The 24,961-nt window shown below is 37.2% G+C and overlaps 1 protein-coding gene and 1 long non-coding RNA gene across 3 annotated transcripts in view; both read left to right on the top strand.

The window, feature by feature from the left end:
• Window positions 1-1,381: 1,381 nt before the first annotated feature.
• On the top strand, window positions 1,382-2,291 carry LOC127155177 (uncharacterized). The gene is made up of 3 exons (XR_007825542.1): window positions 1,382-1,529; window positions 1,765-2,047; window positions 2,203-2,291. It is a non-coding gene; the product is annotated as an uncharacterized LOC127155177 (long non-coding RNA).
• Window positions 2,292-5,298: 3,007 nt separating this feature from the next.
• fgf12a (fibroblast growth factor 12a) overlaps window positions 5,299-24,961 on the top strand; it is a 142,357-nt gene continuing 122,694 nt past the window's right edge. Inside the window, exon 1 of one of the 2 annotated variants that reach the window (XM_051125705.1) lies at window positions 5,299-5,495. In XM_051125705.1, the coding sequence (XP_050981662.1) occupies window positions 5,477-5,495 (19 nt within the window). In that variant the 5' untranslated portion in view covers window positions 5,299-5,476. Of the gene's footprint in view, window positions 5,496-21,095; window positions 21,644-24,961 lie in introns of those variants that run through there. The other variant, XM_051125697.1, reaches the window with a different exon arrangement.

Raw genomic sequence — 24,961 nt, forward strand, 5'->3', positions numbered from 1 at the left:
GCCCCTACAACACTGCCCATCTGATCACATTCCTGGAAATCCTACACAACACACTCATTCCACCAGATCAGACAGATGGCCCAGAGCAGCTCAGGTATATTGTCATTTGGGACAACGTAAGTTTCCACCGGGCTGCTCTGGTTCATAACTGGTTCACTGCCCACCCACGTTTTTTAGTTGTTTATTTCCCTCCATATTCTCCATTCCTCAATCCTATTGAGGAATTTTTTTCTGCCTGGAGATGGAAAGTGTATGACTGAAATCCACACACACGTATACCCCTTCTCCAAGCTATGGAAGATGCATGTCGAGATATAGCAGTTGATGCTCTTCATGGCTGGATTCGCCATGCTAGGCGACATTTCCCCCGCTGCTTGGCCAGGGCAAACATTGCTTGTGATGTGGATGAGGTGCTGTGGCCAGACCGAAACAGAAGAGAGGATGCAGCATAGCTGTTTTTTTTTTTGTTTTTTTTTACTGTAACTGTATTCAGTAAATACTTCTGTTGATGGTATATGTAGACCACGTTATGTGCAACTTTGTGTCGGTTGGGATGAACACTGTGTACATTGTTTTTGTGGGGAAAAATACAGTAAAATATATTTGGTACCGTGTATTTGTGTGTTTTGTATAAAAACAATATTCTGAAATATTTTACAATGCACTTATGTAGGCCTATGTACTGTCTGTAGTAAGTGTAACACTGAACAAAAAAAAGGCTTGCATTAAGTCATTATGATGAATGGAGAAGAAGTGGTCATAGTGTTTTACATTACAGTATTTCTGAATTGCTAAAACACTAAAATCCATTTGCAAAACCAAAGTTGCAAGTGTACAAACCACTTTATTGATTGAATCACACAGTTTGCAGAACTTTAAACACTTCTCATGTGGTTAGACACAACTAGCAAATCGGAATCAGTCTTTGTGCAAAACTGTAAACACATTGTCATTGACAAGGCACATGTAGCATTGTGGTGCACTTCAACTCAGAATGGCACAACACAGCCCCAAAAGTGAAACACAAGCAACACACTGTTGTCATCGGTAACACACAAGCACTCAAAATTTAACACACCTGTTTCAAATCAGTAATGTGTTGCACCTAATCAATAATCAGGATATAAAGCCATGTCAAATCCAAATGGCATGTGTGATTTTCACAATGGAGGGCAGGAGAGAAGGAGGAAGTGGAAGTGGAAGTGGACGAGGATGACGAGGAGGAGGAGGAGGAGGAAGAAACAGAGGAGGAAGAGACAGAGGAGGAGGAGGAGGAGGAAGAGACAGAGGAGGAAGAGACAGAGGAAACAGAGGAGGAAGAGACAGAGGAGGAGGAGGAGACAGAGGAGACAGAGGAGGAAGAGACAGAGGAGGAGGAAGAAGAAGAGCCATCATTTCCAATGAAATTAGAGCAACAATCATACACCATGTTCTTGTTCATGGAATGAGTATGAGGGACTACGTGTTCAACCAAATATAAGCAGGTTCTCTGTGGCCTCCATTGTCAGGACATTCAGAGAAGAGAACAGGTAAGTGTACTATCATTTGTGGTCCCTCAAACTTACAGTACAGTATGTACAGTTGTGGAACGTCTCAGTAAATTACTGTAACATATCTCTAAAAATTGGCCCTTTTGTAGCAGTATTACAGTAAAACTAATAGTAGTACTAAAAATAATAGTATTTTATGTATTGTACATATTTGGTGACATTTTAATGCATTAGGCCTGTCTGTACAATTCTAACAAGAGGTTTTATTTGCTAGAATTGAAAGACTGCCACATGCCGGTGGAAGGAGGGGTATGTTCTCACAACAGCAGGAGACCATTATTGTCAATATGGTCCTTCAAAATAATCTCATTCGTCTGCGTGAAATACAACAGCGAGTTGAGGAAGACAACGTGAACTTTGAAGGAATCAACAGTGTGAGTCTCTCCACAATTGACCGTGTCCTGAAACGCAACCTGATAAGTCTCAAACAAGCCTACAGAGTACCATTTGAGAGAAATTCTGAAAGGGTAAAAGAGCTACGATATCAATATGTACAAGTAAGTAATCATGTCCAGAGATTAGACAGCACTATTGAGTTACTGTACATCTTTACTGTGTTGAATGTAATGCAGCACATGTATATAGAGGCATGAAGCCTGGAATGCTATGTAATTACGTTACTTCAAAAATAAATTTTTGTTCTTTTCTATAGAGAATGTTTCAACTGGATTCCATGGAGAGGCCTCATGAGTGCATCTTTTTGGATGAAGCTGGCTTCAATCTCACCAAGAGGAGAAGGAGAGGCCGCAACATTATTGGTCAACGTTCCATTGTAGAGTTGCCAGGGCAGCGTGGTGGCAACGTGACCATATGTGCTGCCATCAGCAGCTACGGGGTTATTCACCGCCATGTGACTTTAGGGCCTTACAACACTGCCCATCTTATAACGTTTCTGTATGCTCTACAGGAAGCATTACTGAGATGTGAAGAGAGAGGTGATGAGCAGGCAGAGCATCCCATGTATGTGGTAATCTGGGACAATGTGAACTTTCACCGTGGTCCTAGAATCCGTGAGTGGTTTGAAAATAACCCACGTTTTATAAATGTGTGCCTCCCACCATACTCGCCCTTCCCTAATCCCATTGAAGAATTTTTTTCTGCATGGAGGTGGAAGGTCTATGACAGAAATCCTTATGCACAGGAAAATCTTATTCAGTCAATGGATGCAGCATGTGACGACATTGGAGTGGAAGCGATTCAAGGTTGGATTCGGCATGCTAAAGGATTCTTTCCCAAGTTGTTTAGCAAGGGACAGGATTGCCTGTGACTATGTGGCCTGACTATGCCCAGAGGCATGATGCTGAGGCAGAATGATTCCAAGACATTGCTTGCTATCAATCTGTTGCATTTTTTGTTTGTGACTACATTTAAATGTGTGCAGGATTGTGCAAAAACTTCATAATGAATACATTTTTTCCCCTGCTCTGCCCTGAGTGCAGTGTTTTGCATTTATCTCTGTAGTGTGTAATGACTGCTGTGTAGTGTTTATGCATTAGCTGGATGTGTGTGTTATCTAAAAACAGTGTTTGGTTTTGGGTAAAGATAACATAGTTCTGAATCAATTGTTTGATATAGCAAGACAAGTCAAAGGTTTTGACAGTGTAGCTTAAGTTTGGTGATTTGTGTTTAAGGTTTTGAGAAAGTGAGAGAAACATTAAAAAAATGTGTTTTAGCAATTCAGAAATACTGTAAGCACATAAGTGATCAACTGGTTCTTATAAATGTCTATTCATGTGATGGTTTGTGTGTGTCATTTGAAAACAAAATACCATTTTGAGAAGAAATTACACTGTTTTGAATGTAAAGTTTCATTTTGCAGGAGAATTGAAGGGTTTTGCCCAGTGTGTGTGTTTTTTGATTTGTGTGTAGAGTTCTGACAATATGAGGCATGCTTTCAGAAAATGTGTGTAAACAATTGGGAAAAACTGTAAGTTGCACAAGTTTAATGATAATATTCCTGACACCTGTATAAAGTGTAATGAGGCAAAAGGTACACTATAGCACTGCGTGGGGATGTGAGAAAGTGAAGCCCTTTTGGCAAGGTATTGTTGATATGATTGACCAAATTATATCAAAGCAATTAACACTGGATCCAAAGCTATTTATCCTGTGTATATATCCTATCAGCCCTCTCTTACAAAGCAAAAAAGAGATCAGATTCATAGAAATGTGTTTTTACAAGCTAAACGTAGGAACCTAAAATAATCATTCATACAATTCGAAAAGGTTGAAGCAAATTACAAGGGTGTTTACAGTCGGCTATGTTTACATTAATCTCGCGTCATAAAAGCATTCTGAGCGGAGGTGAAATTACATGACTCAGCCGTGCTCTTCAGCACTCTTCTTTGTGAGCGTTTGATTGTGCGGACAAAAACTAGATTAGAGCGCCATCTGCTGTTAAAATCTAAGCTCAGAATCGATTACAAAGAGAATCGCGATGCATTCGGTAGATCTCAGAATCGATCCACGAATTGATTTATCGTCCCATCCCTAATCGTGATCTTCTACATAGACCTAGGAAACACTCTTTACCTGGTTTAGGTATCTTTATATAGTGTCCATTATTTTCTCCTTAATCATAATTTCCCCATAATAAGTTTTTACAAATCTCCAAAACTTTGTTACTTGTATATATTTTAAACTTGCCACTAAACCGCAGAATAATTAAGGGTGCAAAGACTTTAGCTTACAAAACACTGACTGATTTAAAAATGAATGATAGTTTTGCCTTACATTCATCACCACAGGGTGCTGTCACATTCTCTGCACTTTACTGTGCTTGTTTCATTCTGTTATTCGCAGATACAGTGGATTCCGCAGACACGCTGAGTCAGCGTATTCTGTGACATAATATCCCAGCCTGTACATTTCCACATAACCACAACAGCCCAGTTCCTGATAATAAATGATTTCATCTACAGCACAAATAGTCACATCCATTGTAACCTGTTTACGTGTTACTCAATGCTAACATATATTACATATAGTATAAGATCTTGAAAAAAAAGCATTTGTGAGATCATCAAAATTGACCTTTGTATTTGAAATGACTCTGCACCTCTTATGTTAGAACAGAGCACTGAACTGAAAATCCTATAGCATCTAGTTCTTTTTTTAACAGCAGATGTAACATAAGCCGTTATTTCCCTGTCCCTGTACACTGCTGATGCTGCCGTTCTTCATGGTTTGATCAATGAGGCCATTACAGTTGGAGCATTCTAAAAGAGAAAATATAAATGTACAGTGAATAGAGTAGGTACAGCATATTGTGCAGGGTTGTGTGCAACCTATATATAAACCATGGATTCAGTTGTCAATATTTCTTTCTTGCCTGGGGTGGTTATCTATTGATATCAGTTGTATTATATTACAGTACAAATACAGCATAATTATTCAAATTCACAGGAAGCAAATAAGCATAATTAGTCCAAATGAGCCAAAACTGTTATGTTGACTACGCTAAATTCAAATGACAACTAATTCAACATCCAACATGAATATCTTATATATTCAGAGTTTATTCGAATTTAGAATCCGAATATCTTACTTATTTGTATGCTTAGTTAAAGCGTCGATTGTGTTGTAGCATGTGCAGTGAATATTCAGAAGCCTCTCTCAAAGACTCAACATATAAGCAAACATATACGTCGAAAGCAATTCAGTACACACTCTCTCTCTCTCTCTCTCTCTCTCTCTCTCTCTCTCAAACACACAAACCTGCACAAGTACAGTGCATTCCCGCCCTGGGTGTCCGGGATACAAACTCTCTCATACTCATTCATCAATAGCGCTTTGTAAAGACTGCTCTCAGCTTTTAGACTACAGCGAGGTTCAGCACTCTGTCTCTGCCCTTTCCGAGAGGTTTAGACGCATCCCGCAACGGCAACCACAGGAGATCAAGAAATTCCTCCAAAACACAGCACGACATGGATAAAGGAGATAAAGGTAAGAAACTTAAAACCGTGTTAGTGTTTATTATTATGCCGGGTGAGAGTGAATACGCTTTAGGGCTGTTTCAGGAAAAGTGGACTGCGGATCTGGTTCGGGAAGTGTACAGAGCTTGATATGATGCTCAATGCAGTATTCGGAATTAAAAAGCTTGGCGAACTGCGAAAGCTCTCGTACATTTAGACATTCTAGGAAGGGGTAATTTTTAATGTTATATAGTTGGTGTTGAGTGAGTAGATCAGATAAAACATGAATATTAGCATTTAGAGTGTGCCAAGATACAGGCAGCGACTGCTTCCTCCTGTGCAGATGCTGAGCAAATAAAAATCCTGAAAACATACCACATTCAGGCAAGGCAAACACAAGCCTGACTGTTTTGTACTTGAAATAACTATAAGTTGATGCGCTTTTTATTTTTATTTATTTATTTATTTATTTGTTGTTGTTATTATTATTATCATCATTATTATTATTATTATTATTATTGTTGTTGTTGTTGTTGTTGTTATTGTTTTATATACATGTTTTATTTGTTATTTTATACAGTTAAACAAGAGCTTGTGAGACTTTTGTGAGAAATTATTTCTGCCCACTAAGGGCTGGGCCAGGTGCTGCTATAAAAAGTGCTGGCTGTCCACTTCTAGGGAGAGATGAAGTGTGTGATGTTGCTTATGTGGCACTAAGTCTACTGATTAGCATGTGCATAACAGCAGAGATTCCAGCAAAAAGGAACTCTTTCCATCACCATGTGAACTGCAATGTAGTAATTTATGTAAAGACAGATAAGATAATCCACTATCAGCTGACATTAAATCAAATATGTTTTCAGTATTTAGAGCTTTTGTTCTTTTTCCTAAGAACAGTGACTTTGACTGACACCCTGTCAAAACAGACGCACACAGAGAAGGTGGGGACAGAAATGTGCTGTGTGCAGGTACAGTCTAAAGGTGTCCACTCTGTCGTCTTAGCTTTATTAAGCCTGACATGTATTTATCTATTATACTTTGAATGCTTAAATATGTATAGAATAATAGATTAAGATTTAAAGACACATACAGGATTAATACTCCTAGATGGTTACAACAAATGTTTTGCTTCACATTTGGTAGGCCTCACTGCAATGGGACTGTCCTTAAATGTGCTAATAACTCAGTCTAAAAGAGAGGGTGATGGTTAGATGAAATTTTGCCTTGTTAGCAAGAAATGATCCTCTCAATAGCACAAAATTAAACTATCCTGACCTGTCCTTTACTTGTATCATTCTTCTCTTCTCTTCTCTTCTCTTCTCTTCTCTTCTCTTCTCTTCTCTTCTCTTCTCTTCTCTTCATGCTTTCTTCAGTCCTGTTTTATTTTCTTAACCCTTCTCCATCTCCCTTGCTTTGACAAATTATTCTGCTGCAGAGAAAAGACACAACTCTGCTGCAGCTATACTGTAGGTCACGCAGCAAACAGTTTGCTAATTCTCTTACTTACTTGATTATAGCATTTTTGTTGTTGCTGGTGTCTTAGATACTCCAGATTCCAAAAATAAACCAGAGAAAATTTGTAATTTGAATCAAACTGGCTTTGTAAGAAAGTTAGGCTTCTACAAAGTTATTTTAGGTTACAATACATGAGCACCCTTTAAGACCTGTATTAAACTGAACAACTGTCACAACTTTTAATGAAAAAAAGAATATAAAATGTAAAAAAACAAAAAACAAAAACAAAACAAAACAAAACAAAAACAAAAAAACAAAAAACAAACAACAACAACAAAAACATTTAGGACATATAATTATAGCATGCACAGAAGTCACAAACAAGCACATTAGTTTAGTATTAATTTAACAAGGTTGTTTCTTCTTATTGTGTAATTGTTTATGTCCCCAGTGTTTTTATATGCCATTTTTATGTTGTTTAGTTAATGTTTATCGCATAATTGTGGTGTGTTGTGTGTTATCCACATTGTGTTTTGTGTTTGTGTTGGTATCACCTGTGTTATTGCCAGTACATTTAATAAACAGGTTTTTATTGTTCAGACTGTTTGGTACATTAAAAATGAATGGACATATAAGAGAAACAACCTTCCCTCACTCATTTTTTGTGCAGCTGTGTGTGTGTTTACAATAAACAACCAAAAATAGGTCAAAATGTTCTTTATCATTTATTACAGGTTGTAAAAAGTGTAAAACTGAATACCTTCTGCTAGATTCCAATTTCAAGACTTCAGGACTAATTCCTAATGAACTTTTCGAAATTGTAAAAACACATTTCTCAAAACTATTGCTCATTTTCTCAAAACCTAAACACAAATCCAAATTTTCAAATTAAATTCATAGAATCCCTGACTGGTGCGATGGCACCTATTGTATCCATTAGCGTACTTTTTCTTCCACTCAGGAAGTCTATGACAGCCCATAGAACCGATTGCGGGAAAGTTGTGAAATTTGGCACACTTATTGAGGACAGTCTCATCATTAACCACAGCAAATTTGGAGTCTCTAACTCTAACTCTGTAGCGCCACCACTTGTCCAAAGTTTCAATCATTTTACGCTAATAACTTTTGAACCGTAAGGCACAGAATCAGAATTCTTTTTTTCTCTGAATCCTTGGCTCATGCCGAGTCAAATTAAGTCCAAAATTCAAAAATTGTAAGGTTTAGTTTTTTTTCTATAAATTTTTGTTCATAAAACCCACTTTTTCGAACTCGTCCTAGACGGTTTGTCTGATTTTCACCAAAATTGGCTCAGATCATCTTCAGACCATGCTGGCAAAAAGTTATGGAATTCAAGTTGATTAGTCAAACTGTTCTCGAATAACGCGCAAATGAATTCTACGAAAAGCACGCAAAAATGGTTGTGAGGCTATATCTCCGCAACGGTTTGGCATATTGAGACCAAACTTGGTGTGTGTTATAACAAGCATGACCTGAGGCTACCTGCAGTGTTTCGGCACAGTGCCACCTAGTGGTCAGGAGATATGAAAAATGGCTATTTTTGCTTATAACTTCTGAATAGTTTGGCCAAAAATCATAAAACCAGTCTCTTCAGATTCGGTGCATCATGCCGAGTCCAACCATACCTAATTTTCCCATGTCAGCCATTTTGGGTGTCGGCCATATTGAATTTTGTCCAAAAATGCTATATTTTACAAACGCATTGACGTATCGTTACAAAACTCGGTATGTGTCTTCGGCACCATGCCCTGACAGTACTCAAAAAGTTTGGGGGCAGCGCCACCTTGTGGTCAAAAGTTATAAAGAAATTTACAAAAATGCTAATAACTTCTGCTTACATTAGCCTATTGTAATGAAACTGATGTCAATAGATTCCTTGGGTCAAGCCGAGAACATTGATACCCATTATGCCAAAATTGGCCAAACTTCCTGTCCGCCATTTTGATTAATGTACAAAACCTACTTTTTCGAACTCCTCCTAGACCGTTAGTCCGATCTTCACCAAATTTGACTCAGATCATCTTCAGACCATGCTGGCAAAAAGTTATGGATTTCGTGTCGATATTCGAAACGGTTTTCATTTAGCGCATCAACGAATTTGCTGGAAAGATGCCAAACTACATCTGAGGCTGTATCTCTGCAAAGCTTTGACATATTGACACCAAATTTTATATGTGCCATTGTCACCTCACACTGACCACGCCACATCAATTTGGTAACAGCGCCACCTATTGGTCAGAAGTAATACACCATTCATTAAACATTAATAATGAAATTTCCAAAAATGCTAATAACTTGTGATTGCATTAGCCTATTGTAATAAAACTGGTCTCAAAATATTCCTTGGGTCATGCCGACAACATACATACCAATTATACCATACTTGGCCGAACTTCCTTTCCGCCATTTTGATTAATGTACAAAACCTACTTGTTCGTACTCCTCCTAGACCGTTGATCGGATTTTCACCAAAATTGAGTCAGATCATCTTCGGACTGTCCTGACTCAAAGTTATGGATTTCGTGTCGATAGAGTAAACCATTTTCGTACAGCGCCACTACAGATTTTAGGCTTGATGCCAAAATGATTCTGAGGCTGTATCTCTGTAAAGCTTTGGCATAATGACACCAAAATTTGTGTGTGTCATTGTCACCTCACACAGAACACATCACATCAATTTGAAAACAGCACCACCTATTGGTCAAAAGTGATAAGCCATTAAATTATATATTGGTTGTATTTATGATTTTTCAGCCATTTCAACTGATATCATCCTAAAATGACTTTAGTTACTCATTGTTACAGTCGGTCTGTTGCTCCTTGCCATGCTTAGCTCCTCATTCTGCCTCTGTTGTGCTTGGCCCCGCAATTGCTGCTTGCAGCTATATTTATTATTCTTCTTCTTCCGCTTCTTCTTCCGCTCTTGAGTCTATGGCAGCCCATAGAACCGATTGCGGGAAAGTTGTGAAATTTGGCACACTGATAGAGGACAGTCCCATCATTGACCATAGCAAATTTGGAGTCTCTAACTCAAACTCTCTAGCGCCACCACCTGTCCAAAATTTCAATAATTTTATGCTAATAACTTTTGAACCGTAAGGCACAGAATCAAAATTCTTTTTTCCCCTGAATCCTTGGCTCATGCTGAGTTGAATGAAGTCCAAAATTCAAAAATCGTAAGGTTTAGTTTTTTTTTCTATAAATTTTTGTTCGTAAAACCTACTTTTTCGAACTCGTCCTAGACGGTTTGTCTGATTTTCACCAAAATTGGCTCAGATCATCTTCAGACCATGCTGGCAAAAAGTTATGGAATTCAAGTTGATTAGTCAAACCGTTCTCGAATAACACGTGAAAGAATTCTAAAAATGGTTGTGAGGCTATATCTCCGCAACGGTTTGGCGTATTGAGACCAAACTTGGTGTGTGTTATAACAAGCATGACCTGAGACTACCTGCAGTGTTTCAGCACAGTGCCACCTAGTGGTCAGGAGATATGAAAAATGGGTATTTTTGCTTATAACTTCTGAATGGTTTGGCCAAAAATCACAAAACCAGTCTCTTCAGATTTGGAGCATCATGCCGAGTCCAACCATACCTAATTTTCCCATGTCAGCCATTTTGGGTGTGGGCCATATTGAATTTTGTCCAAAAATGCTATATTTTACAAATGCATTGACATATCATTACGAAAGTCGGTATGTGTCTTCGGCACCATGCCCTGACAGTACTCAAAAAGTTTGGGGGCAGCGCCACCTTGTGGTCAAAAGTTATAAAGAAATTTACAAAAATGCTAATAACTTCTGCTTACATTAGCCTATTGTAATGAAACTGATCTCAATAGATTCCTTGGGTCAAGCCGAGAACATTGATACCCATTATGCCAATATTGGCCAAACTTCCTGTCCGCCATTTTGATTAATGTACAAAACCTACTTTTTCGAACTCCTCCTAGACCGTTAGTCCGATCTTCACCAAATTTGACTCAGATCATCTTCAGACCATGCTGACAAAAAGTTATGGATTTCGTGTCAATATACGAAACGGTTTTCGTTTAGCGCATCAACGAATTTGCTGGAAAGATGCCAAACTACATCTGAGGCTGTATCTCTGCAAAACTTTGACATATTGACACCAAATTTTATATGTGCCATTGTCACATCACACTGACCACGCCACATCAATTTGGTAACAGCGCCACCTATTGGTCAGAAGTAATACACCATTCATTAAACATTAATAATGAAATTTCCAAAAATGCTAATAACTTCTGATTGCATTAGCCTATTGTAATAAAACAAAATATTCCTTGGGTCATGCCGACAACATACATACCAATTATACCACACTTCACTGAACTTTCTTTTCCGCCATTTTGATTAATGTACAAAACCTACTTTTTCGAACTCCTCCTAGACCGTTGGTCCGATTTTCACTAAATTTTACTCAAATCATCTTCAGACTGTGCTGACTGAAAGTTATGGATTTTGTGTCGATAGACAAAACCATTTTCGTACAGCGCCACTACACATTTGTGGCATGATGCCAAAATAACTCTGAGGCTGTATCTCTGTAAAGCTTTGACATAATGACACAAAACTCACACAGAACACATCACATCAATTTGAAAACAGCTCCACCTATTGGTCAAAAGTGATAAGCCATTAAATTGAATTACTATTGGTTGTATTTATGATTTTTCAGCCATTTCAACTGATATCATCCTAAAATGGCTTTAATTACTCATTGTTGTAGTCGGTCTGTTGCTCCTTGCCGTGCAAATATTTTTTGGAACCACTACAGAAGTGTTACATTTTGTTGTCCTTTGGTGTGATGCCCCTAAATTATGTTTTTTAATTAAAAACTGTATTTTAGACTACATAATCAAGGAAAATGATGCAAATGTGTCTTGCAAACTGCTAATGACAGATTAGCTCGGAATAGCAAGGTCATTAATTGACACAAAAGGCTGAAAGGTTCTATGGTGTGACAGAAAATGTCCTCCGGTGTGACGCCTGTATTGTCACACCATAGGACAAAGATGTCACACCAGAGGACAAGGTCTGTTTAAATAACATTTAACTTTTTATTATTTTTTGATCATTTTCAGGGTTCTTAAATGCAGTAATTACATTAATTGAACTATTTTCTGATGTTTTTGCAGAAATATTTTACTGTCATAAAGTGTCATGAAAATAAGTATAAAATGTGATACTTTGTTTTTGAGACAGAAAGAACTGGGGGAAAGAAATTAGTGTAACAGAGAGGACACAGAAGGGAGGGGATCCTAAGAGAATGATGAAGAGATTAAATACAATCAAAAATATAGCTGCAAGCAGCAATTGCGGGGCCAAGCACAACAGAGGCAGAATGAGGATCTAAGCACGGCAAGGAGCAGCAGACTGACTACAACGAGTAATTAAAGTAATTTTAGGATGATATCAGTTGAAATGGCTGAAAAATTGTAAATACAACCAGTAGTAATACAATTTAATGGCTTATCACTTTTGACCTTCGGTGCTTGGCCCCTAATGATGCCCTAAAAAGAGTAGCCATATAAAAAAAATCATTCACATCTTGCAGTTTTTCCACATTTGCTAAAACACTAAACCCCATTCGCTGAACCAAATTCTCAACAGCCTAAAACAATTTGTCAAATAAATCTCTCTGCAAAACCTTAAACAAGTTCAGGCAGTTTAGACACTGTTTGTAGATCTTATGCACTCTTTTTGCAAAACTCTAAACACATTCTCACTCACTAAGACACAATTTGCTCTGTGATGCACTTGTGATGCAAAACCCTAAACACAAGAAAGCAAAAGTTAAGCACAACACTGCAACATTGCTGTCATTGTTTACACACAACAATTCAAAATTCTTTACACTTGTTTCTAAATATTTAAATATACAAAATATAAGCCAGTTCAAAGTGCACAGAAGGCACGGGTGCATCTGTCAATTGGAGAGAAATAATTACAGTTTTTCTCAATTGCTTTAACACATTTCTTGAAATTATGCCTCTTTTTTTGTGAAACTGTAAACACAAATCCGTAACTTCTAACTCAATTCCCTGAACTTACTATATTCAGGTCAAAATAAAGCTCTCCACTCAAAACAACTCAATCTTGCTAAAAAAAAAACAAACTTTGCTCTCAGACATGACACACAAACCCTCAAAAACACACACACTACTACACAGTTTTACACACTGACAAGATCAATTCAAAACAATACTACAAAAACTAATAAGTGTTGCTTGGAAAAAAAAAACATGATGAACACAACAAATGTACACTCTTACAAATTAGTACTTTAATAGGTTCTTCACAGCGATGCCATAAAATAACCATTTTTTATTCCACAAAGAACCGTTTAGTCAAAGGTTCTTTTAAGAACCATCTCTTTCTTACCTTTTTATAATGTGAAGAACCTTCTTTCGCCACAAAGAACCTTTTGTGAAACAAAAAAGGATCTTCTATGGCATTGTGAAGCACCTTTATTTTTAAGAGTGTATGCATTTGCAAGTGTTTTAATCCTTAATTTATTGTAATGTAGAGTACAGTACAAAACAGCAAACAACAACAAAAATAATTATTCTGCCCCAGCATCCTGTCTTTGGTCTGGGACAGGCCAAAGAACCTCCTCAACATCACAGGCTAAATTGGCCCTGGACAGGCAGCGGGGGTAAAATCCATTCTCTTCGAAATTACATATTACTGTATGCAGGACATAGGATTCACTGTTATACTTTTACTAGTGGTCTGACAAAAAAATATGAAGATAAAAAAAATACAATAAAAATACATCATAAAGTCATTGTGAAATAGACAAGAAAAAGAAATATGTGCAAAGGCGAAAGTGCACTGTCAGAATTTGTAACTCTTGTGTTGTCCTCTGTCTATATATGCTTTCCAATTGAAGGTTCATGAGATGCTGAGATGCACCTTTGAGCTATTTCAGAGAACTGCTTTATCATTGGTTGATCTGTAGTCTTTACAAAGTCAATATTTACTTGAACAATTCATGGCAAATTCACAAAAAGTCTAATAGAAATGTGTAGAATATGCTTGACATTTTATGACAACTAGATTAAAAAAATTGCATTACTGCAAAGACATATACGATAAGCTAATGACTTGATGTTTTGAGGGGTAAGTCTATAGCAACATGACAATAGGAATTGATCATGTAAGAAACCGCAGACAAATCAATTGCATAATCAGTTGCATGAACGTACCAAAGCAAACACAACTTGTTCAAAAAATTAGAAACATTGTATGATGTGCACAAGTGACTAGATGATGTGGAGGTTGAACAAGTAGTTTTGAGAGTTTCATTTCTGATCTGAGAAATGCCCCAAACTGTAAGCTGACTTTGGCCCTTTTATCTCCATCGAAGGTTCTGATTGATGTGTGATAAATTTTGACTTCTAGTGTTTCCACTTGGGTAATGTTGTGCTAATTAAGCTCAAACTTTGCAGACTTGAGGGAACAATATTGAATGCTAGTGCTTTCTAAATGACCACATGGTGTAAGCACTGAGAAATGTAGGGATTTGTGTGTAGAGTTTTGCAGTTACAATTCACCAAATTTGACTCATGTGTTAAAGCAGGGGAATATTGTTTATAGTTCAGGAAAATGGGTGTGCTTTTTTTAAAAAAATGGCATTATGGTTTTTAAATTTTAGTTAAAAAAATTGGTTATAGTGTTTTAACAATTGACAAAACTGTATATATATACATACACTGACCAAAATTATAAACGTTTTTGCCCCCATTTTTTGTGAGCTGAACTCAAATATCTAACTGTGCGTTCACACCGCCGCCGGTGAGAGCGTCAAAATTCGCTCTGGCCGCCCTGCCAGCAACGCTGTAGAAAGATTCGTTGACGCCCTGACGATCGAACGCTTGGTCTTGTATTTAAAGCGGCCGCAAAGCAAACAAGCATGTTGATCTTGTGCAGACTGACCACAAGTAGGGTGTAAGTTAACCTCATGATTTTTATAAAAAGTTAAAGTAAGAAATTGAATTTAATTGTAGTTACATGCAGTGGTGTAGTGGTGCCTGGAGAAGTGTATACGCATTAGTTATACACATGTATATACGCAAGCTTTTACCTTTCTGACATCTGGACGTGACTCTGCGCAATCCCTGACATGAACAGCATCTGGGGTGGAGGAGGACTGAGCGGGCGCGGGCGCATCAGTCTTAATCTTCAAACATATTTCAAATGAAGCCGGCGTCTTTACTGGGTGTTTTTAGCGAATATTTGGATTTATTCACATATGACTGGATGTGCTGGACTGTCATGATTTTGGCTAATGCAGGACACTAGCTTACTGAATGATGTGCATCAGAGGGGATTTCAAGGTGGGTATACGCAAAGCCACCTAATAAAATGGATATATGCCGTAGAGTTGCGTATACCCTCCACTACACCACATGTTTGCTAACGAAATAAACCAATTAACTATACAGCCACTGTCTGTATATATTAAAGCCTAATGACATTTATCTTTATGTTTTTCTCTATTGACAATACCACAGGGGAGAAGAGGTACAGAACACTTTTGTTTTTACTTGCGAAAAAAATAAATAAATAGGCAGAGGTGCCTGTTTTTATTTTAAAATATGTGACATACACCTCGTCTCCATCAGCAAAGTTAGCATATGCAATTCCCGCTTATTTACAGAAAATATATAACAAAATATAAATATATAACATCAACAAGACACCTTGGTCCATGCATCATTTTGCTTGGGAACTAATGTGTTCGGAACCAAAGTTTTACAGGCGTTCTCTGGAATCCTCTCAAGGGGTGAACTTCTACATTTCGATTGGTTGCCGCCGAGCCGCGTCATAGCTCATTACCATAAAGTTGACCTGACTTCAACTCTTCCCGACGCCCACACCGTCCAAAACGCGACGCGCCGCTTCTCGCCGGAGCTCGCCGCCGGCTCACATTGAAAATGAATGACTTCCGGCCACTTTGACGCTCTCGCCGGCGGCGGTGTGAACGCACAGTAAGACTTTTTCTATGTACACAAAAGGCCTATTTCTCTCAGATATTGTTCACAAATCTGTCTAAATCTGTGTTAGTGAGCACTTCTCCTTTGCTGAGATAATCCATCCACCTCACAGGTGTGGCATATCAAGATGCTGATTAGACAGCATGATTATTGCACAGGTGTGCCTTAGGCTGGCCACAATATATATATATATATATATATATATATATATATACATGGGCGTCGGAAGCAAAATAAATGTGGGTGGGTGCTCCCCCCAAAAAATTAACGTGACAACATTACAAAAGACGGCTGAAATAAAGGAAATAAAGGAAATAAAGTATCGTGTAGGGTTAGATGTATTTGAGCAGCAGATACGCTCAGATGCTTTGTTTACTTTGCTGTGTTTCGGGAGTGCAGCAGGCGTGAATAACTAGTGAAAACACAAAATGGAGTTTAATTAACACGCAGTGGTGTAATGCAGGGTATGCTCAATTATACAAAGTATACCTGCTTCTTTATCAGTCGGCTTTGTGAAGCCTATACCACTTCTAAATCCCCTCTGATGCGCATCATACAGTAGTATCCTATATTAGCCAAAATCATGACAGTCTACCAGTCAGTGTTGGGGAGTAACTAGTTACATGTAACGGAATTACGTAATTTAATTACAAAATAAATGTAACTGTAATTAGTTATAGTTACTGAGAAAAAATATGTAATTAAATTAAAGTTACTTTTGAAAAATCCCAGTGATTACAAAGGGCATTACATCCGAATTTTTCCACACACCCACCCCCACTTACAGATTTAATTGACTTCTTTTAAATGGCATTGACTGCTCTAAAATGAGACCCCAATGTTTCAGGAGTTTAGGACACAGAATAGGACACATGCTTATTCGATAACTGTTTTATTTCCTTTTTGGGTTTATTTTTTAAGATTGTTTTTTTCCAAGGCATTGTTAGATGCTAGTGTTTTCTGTCATAACTATGCGAACATTTGATTTCAAACCCAGTATCATAGCTATTAAACTATTTCTTGTTATGATGTTATTATGTTATGATCTTGTTATGACATATAGCGCAACTGCGCTCACGGTGACCCGAGTTTGATTCCCGTCTTGAGGTCCTTTGCCGATCCCATTCCCCTCTCTGCTCCCAACTCTTTCCTGTCGTCTCTCTACTGTCCTATCACAATAAAAGGCATAAAAAGCCCAAAAATATAAGTAAAAAAAAAAATTCCAAAAAAAAAAAAGTCTGAATTCAATTTAATATTATGTGTACAATTTCTTAATTCTGTCATCCTGGTATCGTGGACTTGCTCTGTTGTTTCATACAAATGCAGTTGCTGACTTTTTTTTTTTTTTTTTTTTAACATTGTAATGGATTATAAGATAACTAACAAACTAGTACTACTACTTAATTATTTATGTGGTGAAATGTTGGGTAAGAAAACTGGTATGACTGCACTGTATCACTAGTTTGAACTAGTGAAATGTCTAGTTTGAACTTGCCGTTTGCTAGCAACTGATTTCTTCATGGAAGCTTTGCGTTCAAATATTTTAAGTCAGATCAGTGTTTAGTGTCTAATTATTTTGACACGAAACATATTAAAAAATCTATCAAGCAGCTGTGTAACAAGTGAGATAATGTACATTCAGCCAGTTGTTATCGCAAAATAAAGATGTATATTATCCCTTACTTATTATAATCTTAATTCAAGTGATAAAGGATTTTGAAAGTGACAGTGATCAGTGTTGAGTGGTATTGTAAGGTTAACTCTTCCTGGTTTAAATGTTTCAAAATGATTAACAGTTGAAAATATTATAAATTTAGAAAAGTAATCAAAAAGTAATTAAAAGTAATGTTACATTACTTTAATAAAGTAATTGAAAAGTTACACTACTTATTACATTTTAAATCAAGTAACTTGTAATCTGTAACCTATTACATTTCCAAAGTAACCTTCCCAACACTGCTACCAGTAGCTAATCAAATCGCATGTGAATAAATGCAAATATTCCCTAAACATATCCAGTAAAGACAGCAATGCGGTCAGGACCGTGGCGCCAGCTTCCTCATGTGCCCACGCCCGCTCCGTCCGCTCCTCCACCCCAGATGCTGCCTGTTCATAAGCGTGAGCATAGAGCTTAATCTATTAGCGCACTCGTCATGTGGAATGGATTTGACTGATGGCGCTCTAAAAAGTGCGCAGACATATTCGCTGAATTAGTAAAAGTGGGTGGGTCCGGTATCATAGGTCTTCAAAAGTGGGTGGGTCCTGTCCCACCCGCATTCAATGGTTCCGATGCCCATGTATATATATATATATATATATATGTTTATATGTGTATATATATATATATATATATATTAACACTCATATCTCATATTCACACTCTTCTGTACCTCTCAGATTGCACCCATGTCTTCTGTGCACTTTGAACTGGCTTATATTTAGTATATTTAAATATTTAGAAACAAGTGTGAAGAATTTTGAAGTATTGTGTGTAACCAATGACAGCTGTTGCAGTTGTGCTTAACTTTTGCTTTCTTGTGTTTAGGGTTTTGTATCACAAGTTCATCACAGAGCAAATTGTGTTTTAGTGAGTGAGAATGTGTTAAGAGTTTTGCAAAAAGAGTGCATGAGATCTGCAAACAGTGTCTAAACTGCCTAAACTTGTTTAAGGTTTTGCAGAAACAGTGATTTATTTGACAAATTGGTTTAGGCTATTAAGAATTTGGTTTAGAGTATGGAGTTTAGTGTTTTAGCAAATGTGAAAAAGTGTAATTTCTAAACTTATTCGTTTTGTTTTCTTTGTATGTATGGATTGCTTGGGTTGTTACCCACAACTGGTGAAAATTTCAAGTTAACAGCACCTTTAGAAATATATATTTACTTGTGACGTGTTCAATACTTATTTTACCCGCTGTATATATATATACTCATACATGTGTGTGTGTGTGTATTTTCCTTTTTTTTTTTTCTTTTTGGGGTTATATTCACCAAATTTAGGTGTGATTTGTTTTGAGTATGTGTATGTTTTTTCTTTTCTTTTTCTTTTTTTTTTATTGCAAAATGATTACTATATACAGCAAACATTCTTTTTTTTGTAACTACATGCACTGAACACTGTGATCTCTATTTTTTGATGTAGTGTCTAATAAATAATATGTAGTGCGTATATTATTGACTAATGTGTGTATGATTTGAAAGCTTTGTTTGATTTTGAGTACAGGTGAAACGGTTTTGAAGCGATTGTTTGATTTTGCCAGAAGAAGAAGAGTCAGGGGTTCTGTGTATTTAGTTTGAACATTTGGATTTGTGTTTAAGGTTTTGAGAAAATGAGTGATGGTTTCAAAAAATGTGTTTTAGCAATTCAGAAAAACTGTAATTAATATAGTTTGAATATCAATCATTTTTAGCTGTGCCGCACATGCATTAGAAGAGTTTCAGTAACATACTGATTGTTTTTTGTTTTGTTTAAAAAACATCTTTATATATATTGTTGAATATATTGATATTGATCTGCAAACAGTGTCTAAACTGCCTGAGCTTGTTTAAGGTTTTGCAGAAAGAGTGATTTATTTGACAAATTAAGGCCTACCATCTGCGAGGGACTGTGTTATGAATTAGCAAAATTGCCATGGCAAATATTTATAAACATCTCTCCTTGCTTGGATAAATAAACTTAACTACTCCGTTACATAGGGGAGCACAGGCCACAACCTAACACTTTTTGACTTTCTTAATTTGGGTAAATCCACGTGGGGCTCAGAGTATAATTTTTTATCCACACTATTTTTACACTTGTCTAGTACAAATATGTCACTTTGCTTAAAAATTACAGTGTATACATTTTCCTTTTTTACTTCAAAAGAATTGAAATAAAATGTGGCAACATGCCACGTAGGTGGGGTACATTGTAACATCTGAGAGGCACGTTGTAACATGACCATATGACAGCTTAAAATGTTATCCAATGTAATGGAAAATTAATAATTTTCATCTGAAAAGACTTGGTTTTGGTCTTCCTCCTCCTCCTTTTCCACCACTTCATATTCGCACTCTTCTGTACCTCTCAGATTGACAGATGCACCCGCGCAATCTGTGAACTTTGAACTGGCTTATATTTTGTATATTTAAATATTTAGAGACAAGTTTGAAGATTTTTTAATTATTGTGTGTAAACGATGGCAGCCGTGTTGCAGTTGTGCTCAACTTTTGCTATCTTGAGTTTAAGGTTTTGCATTACAAGTTCATCACAGAGCAAACTGTGTCTTAGTGAGTGAGAATGTTTAGAGTTTTGCAAAAAGAGTGCATGAGATCTGCAAACAGTGTCTAAACTGTCTAAACTTGTTTAAGGTTTTGCAGAAAGAGTGATTTATTTGACAAACTGGTTTAGGCTATTGGGAATTTGGTTCAGAGAATGGGGTTTAGTGCTTTAGCCAATGTGAAAAACTGTAATAGCGGGGCACACTGTACCGCAGTGTTACAACGTTCCAAAATCTGCGCGACTGCAATTTAAAACTGGTTAGTGTCTTCTGCTAGCAAAGCATTAAAAAATATTTAAACTGATAAATAACAGATTGGAGATTCAAATAATAGCAGGTTTGTCTAATTTTAAATGATTATTTTAAATTTAAAATATTATAATATTAAAATTAATATTTAGCGATATCTTTAAAAGTTGTTTTTTTTTTTTTTTTATTTTGGCGCATTTTTTCTCCATATAGTGTTGATATGGCAACTAGTAAACACTGGAATGTGAAAAAAGATTGCAGCACTACTTGTGGACCACAAGTCTTGCACACAGTTTGTTTCCATGCAGCTTGTGAAGTGTGAAGATCCCACCTCAGCTAGTAAATACTGCAAATTTGGTTAGGCTAGCGTGTGTGGACATATTTAAACCACGTGTGTTACAACTAACCCCGCGTTACTTTGTGCCCCGCGCTCCCCACCAGTGTTTCTCTCTCATTAACAAGCGCAGTTATTTTCTTTTTCGCGTCTGGCAGGTGAAAGTGTTGGCCTGCAGCGTCCTCTAGTGTTCGGACTACCTCAAGGCAGGTGCGAAACTTCTTGACCATGCGCTAAAAAATCTTTGTCTTTAAATGTAGGCTGCATCTGACGTAGGTTATACGCCTCTCTTTGGCTCCCTATGGACACGAAACAACTGGCTTTTTAATCCAACTATTTATGCCGCCGGTTACCCAGTCACGCTAAAATACATCGAGCGCATTACCTCATAAGCGGCCGTCCTGTCATTCATCCCTGCAGTTTAACTTTAACGTGCATGGGGCTCTCATTTCACGTTTGCTAGTAAAGACCGAGGCATGTGCAAATTACCCTGACGTCCTTGCGCAGCCTGCATCTGGAGCTAACTATGCTAAGGCGAGTACTTACTAATCTGCTACTGGAAAAGAAGGAGCAAGATGCACTCGAGATGCCTCACGCGAGGCACTCTTTCTTTGCCCTTTGCTGTTTTTGATGCTCCGAACACAGAAGCTGCACTGTATAACTGCTCGAGGGGTTCACACTACAGTCACCCTCTGTTGTGATCCTGTGCCCGTTTGCGTGGATTGACGAGGGATCCACACCAACTCAAATCAATGAGGATTCTGAGGCTCTTCCTGAAGAAAGGAGCGCATATGCTGCAGTGTCTCTGTGGACAACGATCGGAGCCGACCACAACCACCAGCGGTGAGACATTTAGCTGTGCATGATCTCCGTTGAGCGATGAAAAACGCTCTCATTGGCCGCTGGTGCTGGTGAGCACATCTTCCGTGTCTGCGGTACTATGCGCTCCCACTCCACGCATTTATGCTAACTTGTTTGTGAGGGCTCATGCGACTTCTTGCAACCACTCATGTCATTTCATCTCACATCTTATGACACGAAACACATATCCATCCTGGTCATGAGCACGACCGCTGCTGCAGTCCCAGCAGTTTAGTGCCGAAATCCGTGTCAAGGACATTTCTTATTGGTAACGGGAACAAAGAATGCAGGGTGAATGTAGGAAACTATTGATGCATATGCAGCAAATGCGGTCTGCTAAGCTACGGGAGACAGACACGTCCCGAGCTCAATTGAGGTGAGATGAGCTTTCTAAAACAGGCACTGGCAAAAGAGCTGGAGTGTCCTCCAGGACAGGGAACTTCTGCACGTCATTCAGGACCCTGGACAGCAACTCAATTCCGCATGGCTCCCAACTCTGCTACAGCTGACACTCACCTCCTCCAGGGTAGCTTGTGCTTCTCATTGCACATTTCAGACCATCAGAAGGCCCGTCCTTGTAATCATATCATAATGTGTGTCTATTACAGGAACTTTCATGAGAGTATTTTTCAAGTGCATTTGTAAAATTCAGGAGATATTTACTATTAAGAAGATATATTCTATACTATCCTAACATAGAGGATACTATATGTAGTATACTATATACTATGCTAACCCAAAATGTATAGTATTTACACAACTCAAAATCTTTAAAGGCATCCACAGTCTTGTTCACAAGCATCACAAAGAAAGAAAAAAGAACATTCTGTCATGATTTGCCCTCAGTCTCAAACTTTCATTGTGAAATTGTAAACTTTCATTGTAAAAAAATTTAACATTATAGTGAGTGCAACATCCTTATTCTGTACAGGTACACACACACACACACACACATATATATATATATATAACGTTGTTTTTTTACTTTTTTTTTTTTTTAGGTCGATAGGACGATGCACCACCAAATCGCTAAAGGAATTTTTTTTTTGTTTTGATTACATTCAAACACAGTTGTCCCTGTTTTAGACTGTTTGTTCTGCATCTGGAAATATAGTCCAGTCATCATCAAGTTACATTATGTGGACTACCGCCCCTTTTTGGCCGATTTCAGTCTGGCCGAGAATCGCCAAGGCCTGCGTTTCTCAAAAACATCGTAAGCCTGGTGACAATGGTTCTACGATCAACTGAGGCTTACAATGCTTTTGGGAAATGCAGCCCAGACTGTTCTCATAGACTTCCATATAAAGAATATTATAATTATTATTATTATTTTTTTGAATTGCAGGCATTGCAGTGCGATCACTATGATTTCTGGGAGCCTTCATCACCATAAGCAGTGTTGGGAAGGTTACTTTGGAAATGTAATAGGTTACAGATTACAAGTTACTTGATTTAAAATGTAATAAGTAGTGTAACTTTTCAATTACTTTATTAAAGTAATGTAACTTAATACTTTTAATTACTTTTTGATTACTTTTCTAAATTTCTAATATTTTCAACTGTTAATCATTTTGAAACATTTAAACCAGGCAGAGTTAGCCTTACAGTAGCACTTAACACTGATTACTGTCAGACTTTCAAAATCAAGAATTAAGATTATAATAAGTAAGGGATAATATACATCTTTATTTTGCGATAACAACTGGCTGAATGTACATTATCTCACGTATTACACAGCTGCTTGATAGATTATTTCGATTTAGATTTAGATAAATTATTAGACACGAAACACTGATCTGGGTTGAAATGTTGACATTTTAGGGATACAGTGCAGTCATACCAGTTTTCTTACACAACATTTCACCACATAAATAATTAAGTAGTAGTACTAGTTTATTAGTTATCTTATAATCCATTACAATGTACAAAAAAAAAAAAAAAAATGGCAGCAGCTGCGTTTGTATGAAACAATAGCGCAAGTCCACGATTCCAGGATAACAGAATTAAGAAACTGTACACATAATATTAAATTAAGCTTTAATATTTTATTAGCTAACCAAACGCAAAGCTTCCACCAAGAAAAATTATCAAGCATATAGCACTGACTTAAGTTGCCCCGGATGAGTCTGAGCTGTGTAATAATTTAATTTAAAGCACAGCCACCACAAATTCAGACTTTTTTTTTTTACTTATATTTTTGGGCTTTTTATGCCTTTTATTGTGATAGGATAGTAGAAAGATGACAGGAAAGAGCTGGGAGGAGAGAGGGAATCGAACTCGGGTCACCGTGAGTGCAGTTGCGCTATATGTCATAACAAGATCATAACATAAATAACATCATAACAAGAAATAGTTTAATAGCTATGATACTGGGTTTGAAATCAAATGTTTGCATAGTTATGACAGAAGGCATCTAACAATGCCTTGGAAAAAAAACATCTTAAAAAATAAAGTTTATGCATAAACCCAAATAGGAAATAAAACAGTTATCGAATAAGCATGTGTCCTATTCTGTGTCCTAAACTCCTGAAACATTGGTGTCTCATTTTAGAGCAGTCAATACAATTTATGAAAGAAGTCAATTAAATCTGTAAGTGGGGGTGGGTGTGTGGAAAAAACCCAGATGTAATCCCCTTTGTAATCACTGGCATTTTTCAAAAGTAACTGTAATTTAATTACATATTTTTTCTCAGTAACTGTAACTAATTACAATTACATTTATTTTGTAATTAAATTACGTAATTCCATTACATGTAACTAGTTACTCCCCAACATTGACCATAAGTAAACTTAAAGGATTCTTCCAAAATAAAAATGTCCTGATAATTTGCTTAGCCCCATGTCATCCAAGATGTTCATGCCTTGCTTTTTTCAGTCACAAAGAAATTAAGTTTTTTGAGGATGTTGCAGAATTTTTCTCCATATAGTTGACTTCAATGGTGCTCAATGGATTGAAATTTAAAAAAGCGGTTTCAGTGCAACTTCAAAGGGCTCTACACTATCGTAATTGAAGAATAAGGGTCTTATCTAGCTAAACGATTGGTTATTTAAACAAAAAAAAGTACAATTTATATACTTTTAACCTCAAACATTCGTCTTGTCTAGTTGTGTGATGCGCATGCATACTCTGTGCACTCCGGTTCAATACAGTTAGGGTACATCGAAAAACTCCTGTATCATTTTCTCCTCCAACTTCAAAATCATTTAGAGCCCTTTGAAGCTGCATTGAAACCGCTTTTTTAACCTTCAATCCATTGAGCTCCATTGAAGTCCACTATATGCAGAAAAATCCTGGAATGT

The sequence above is a fragment of the Labeo rohita genome, chromosome 2 (genome assembly GCF_022985175.1).
Source record: "Labeo rohita strain BAU-BD-2019 chromosome 2, IGBB_LRoh.1.0, whole genome shotgun sequence".
Lineage (NCBI taxonomy): Eukaryota > Metazoa > Chordata > Actinopteri > Cypriniformes > Cyprinidae > Labeo > Labeo rohita.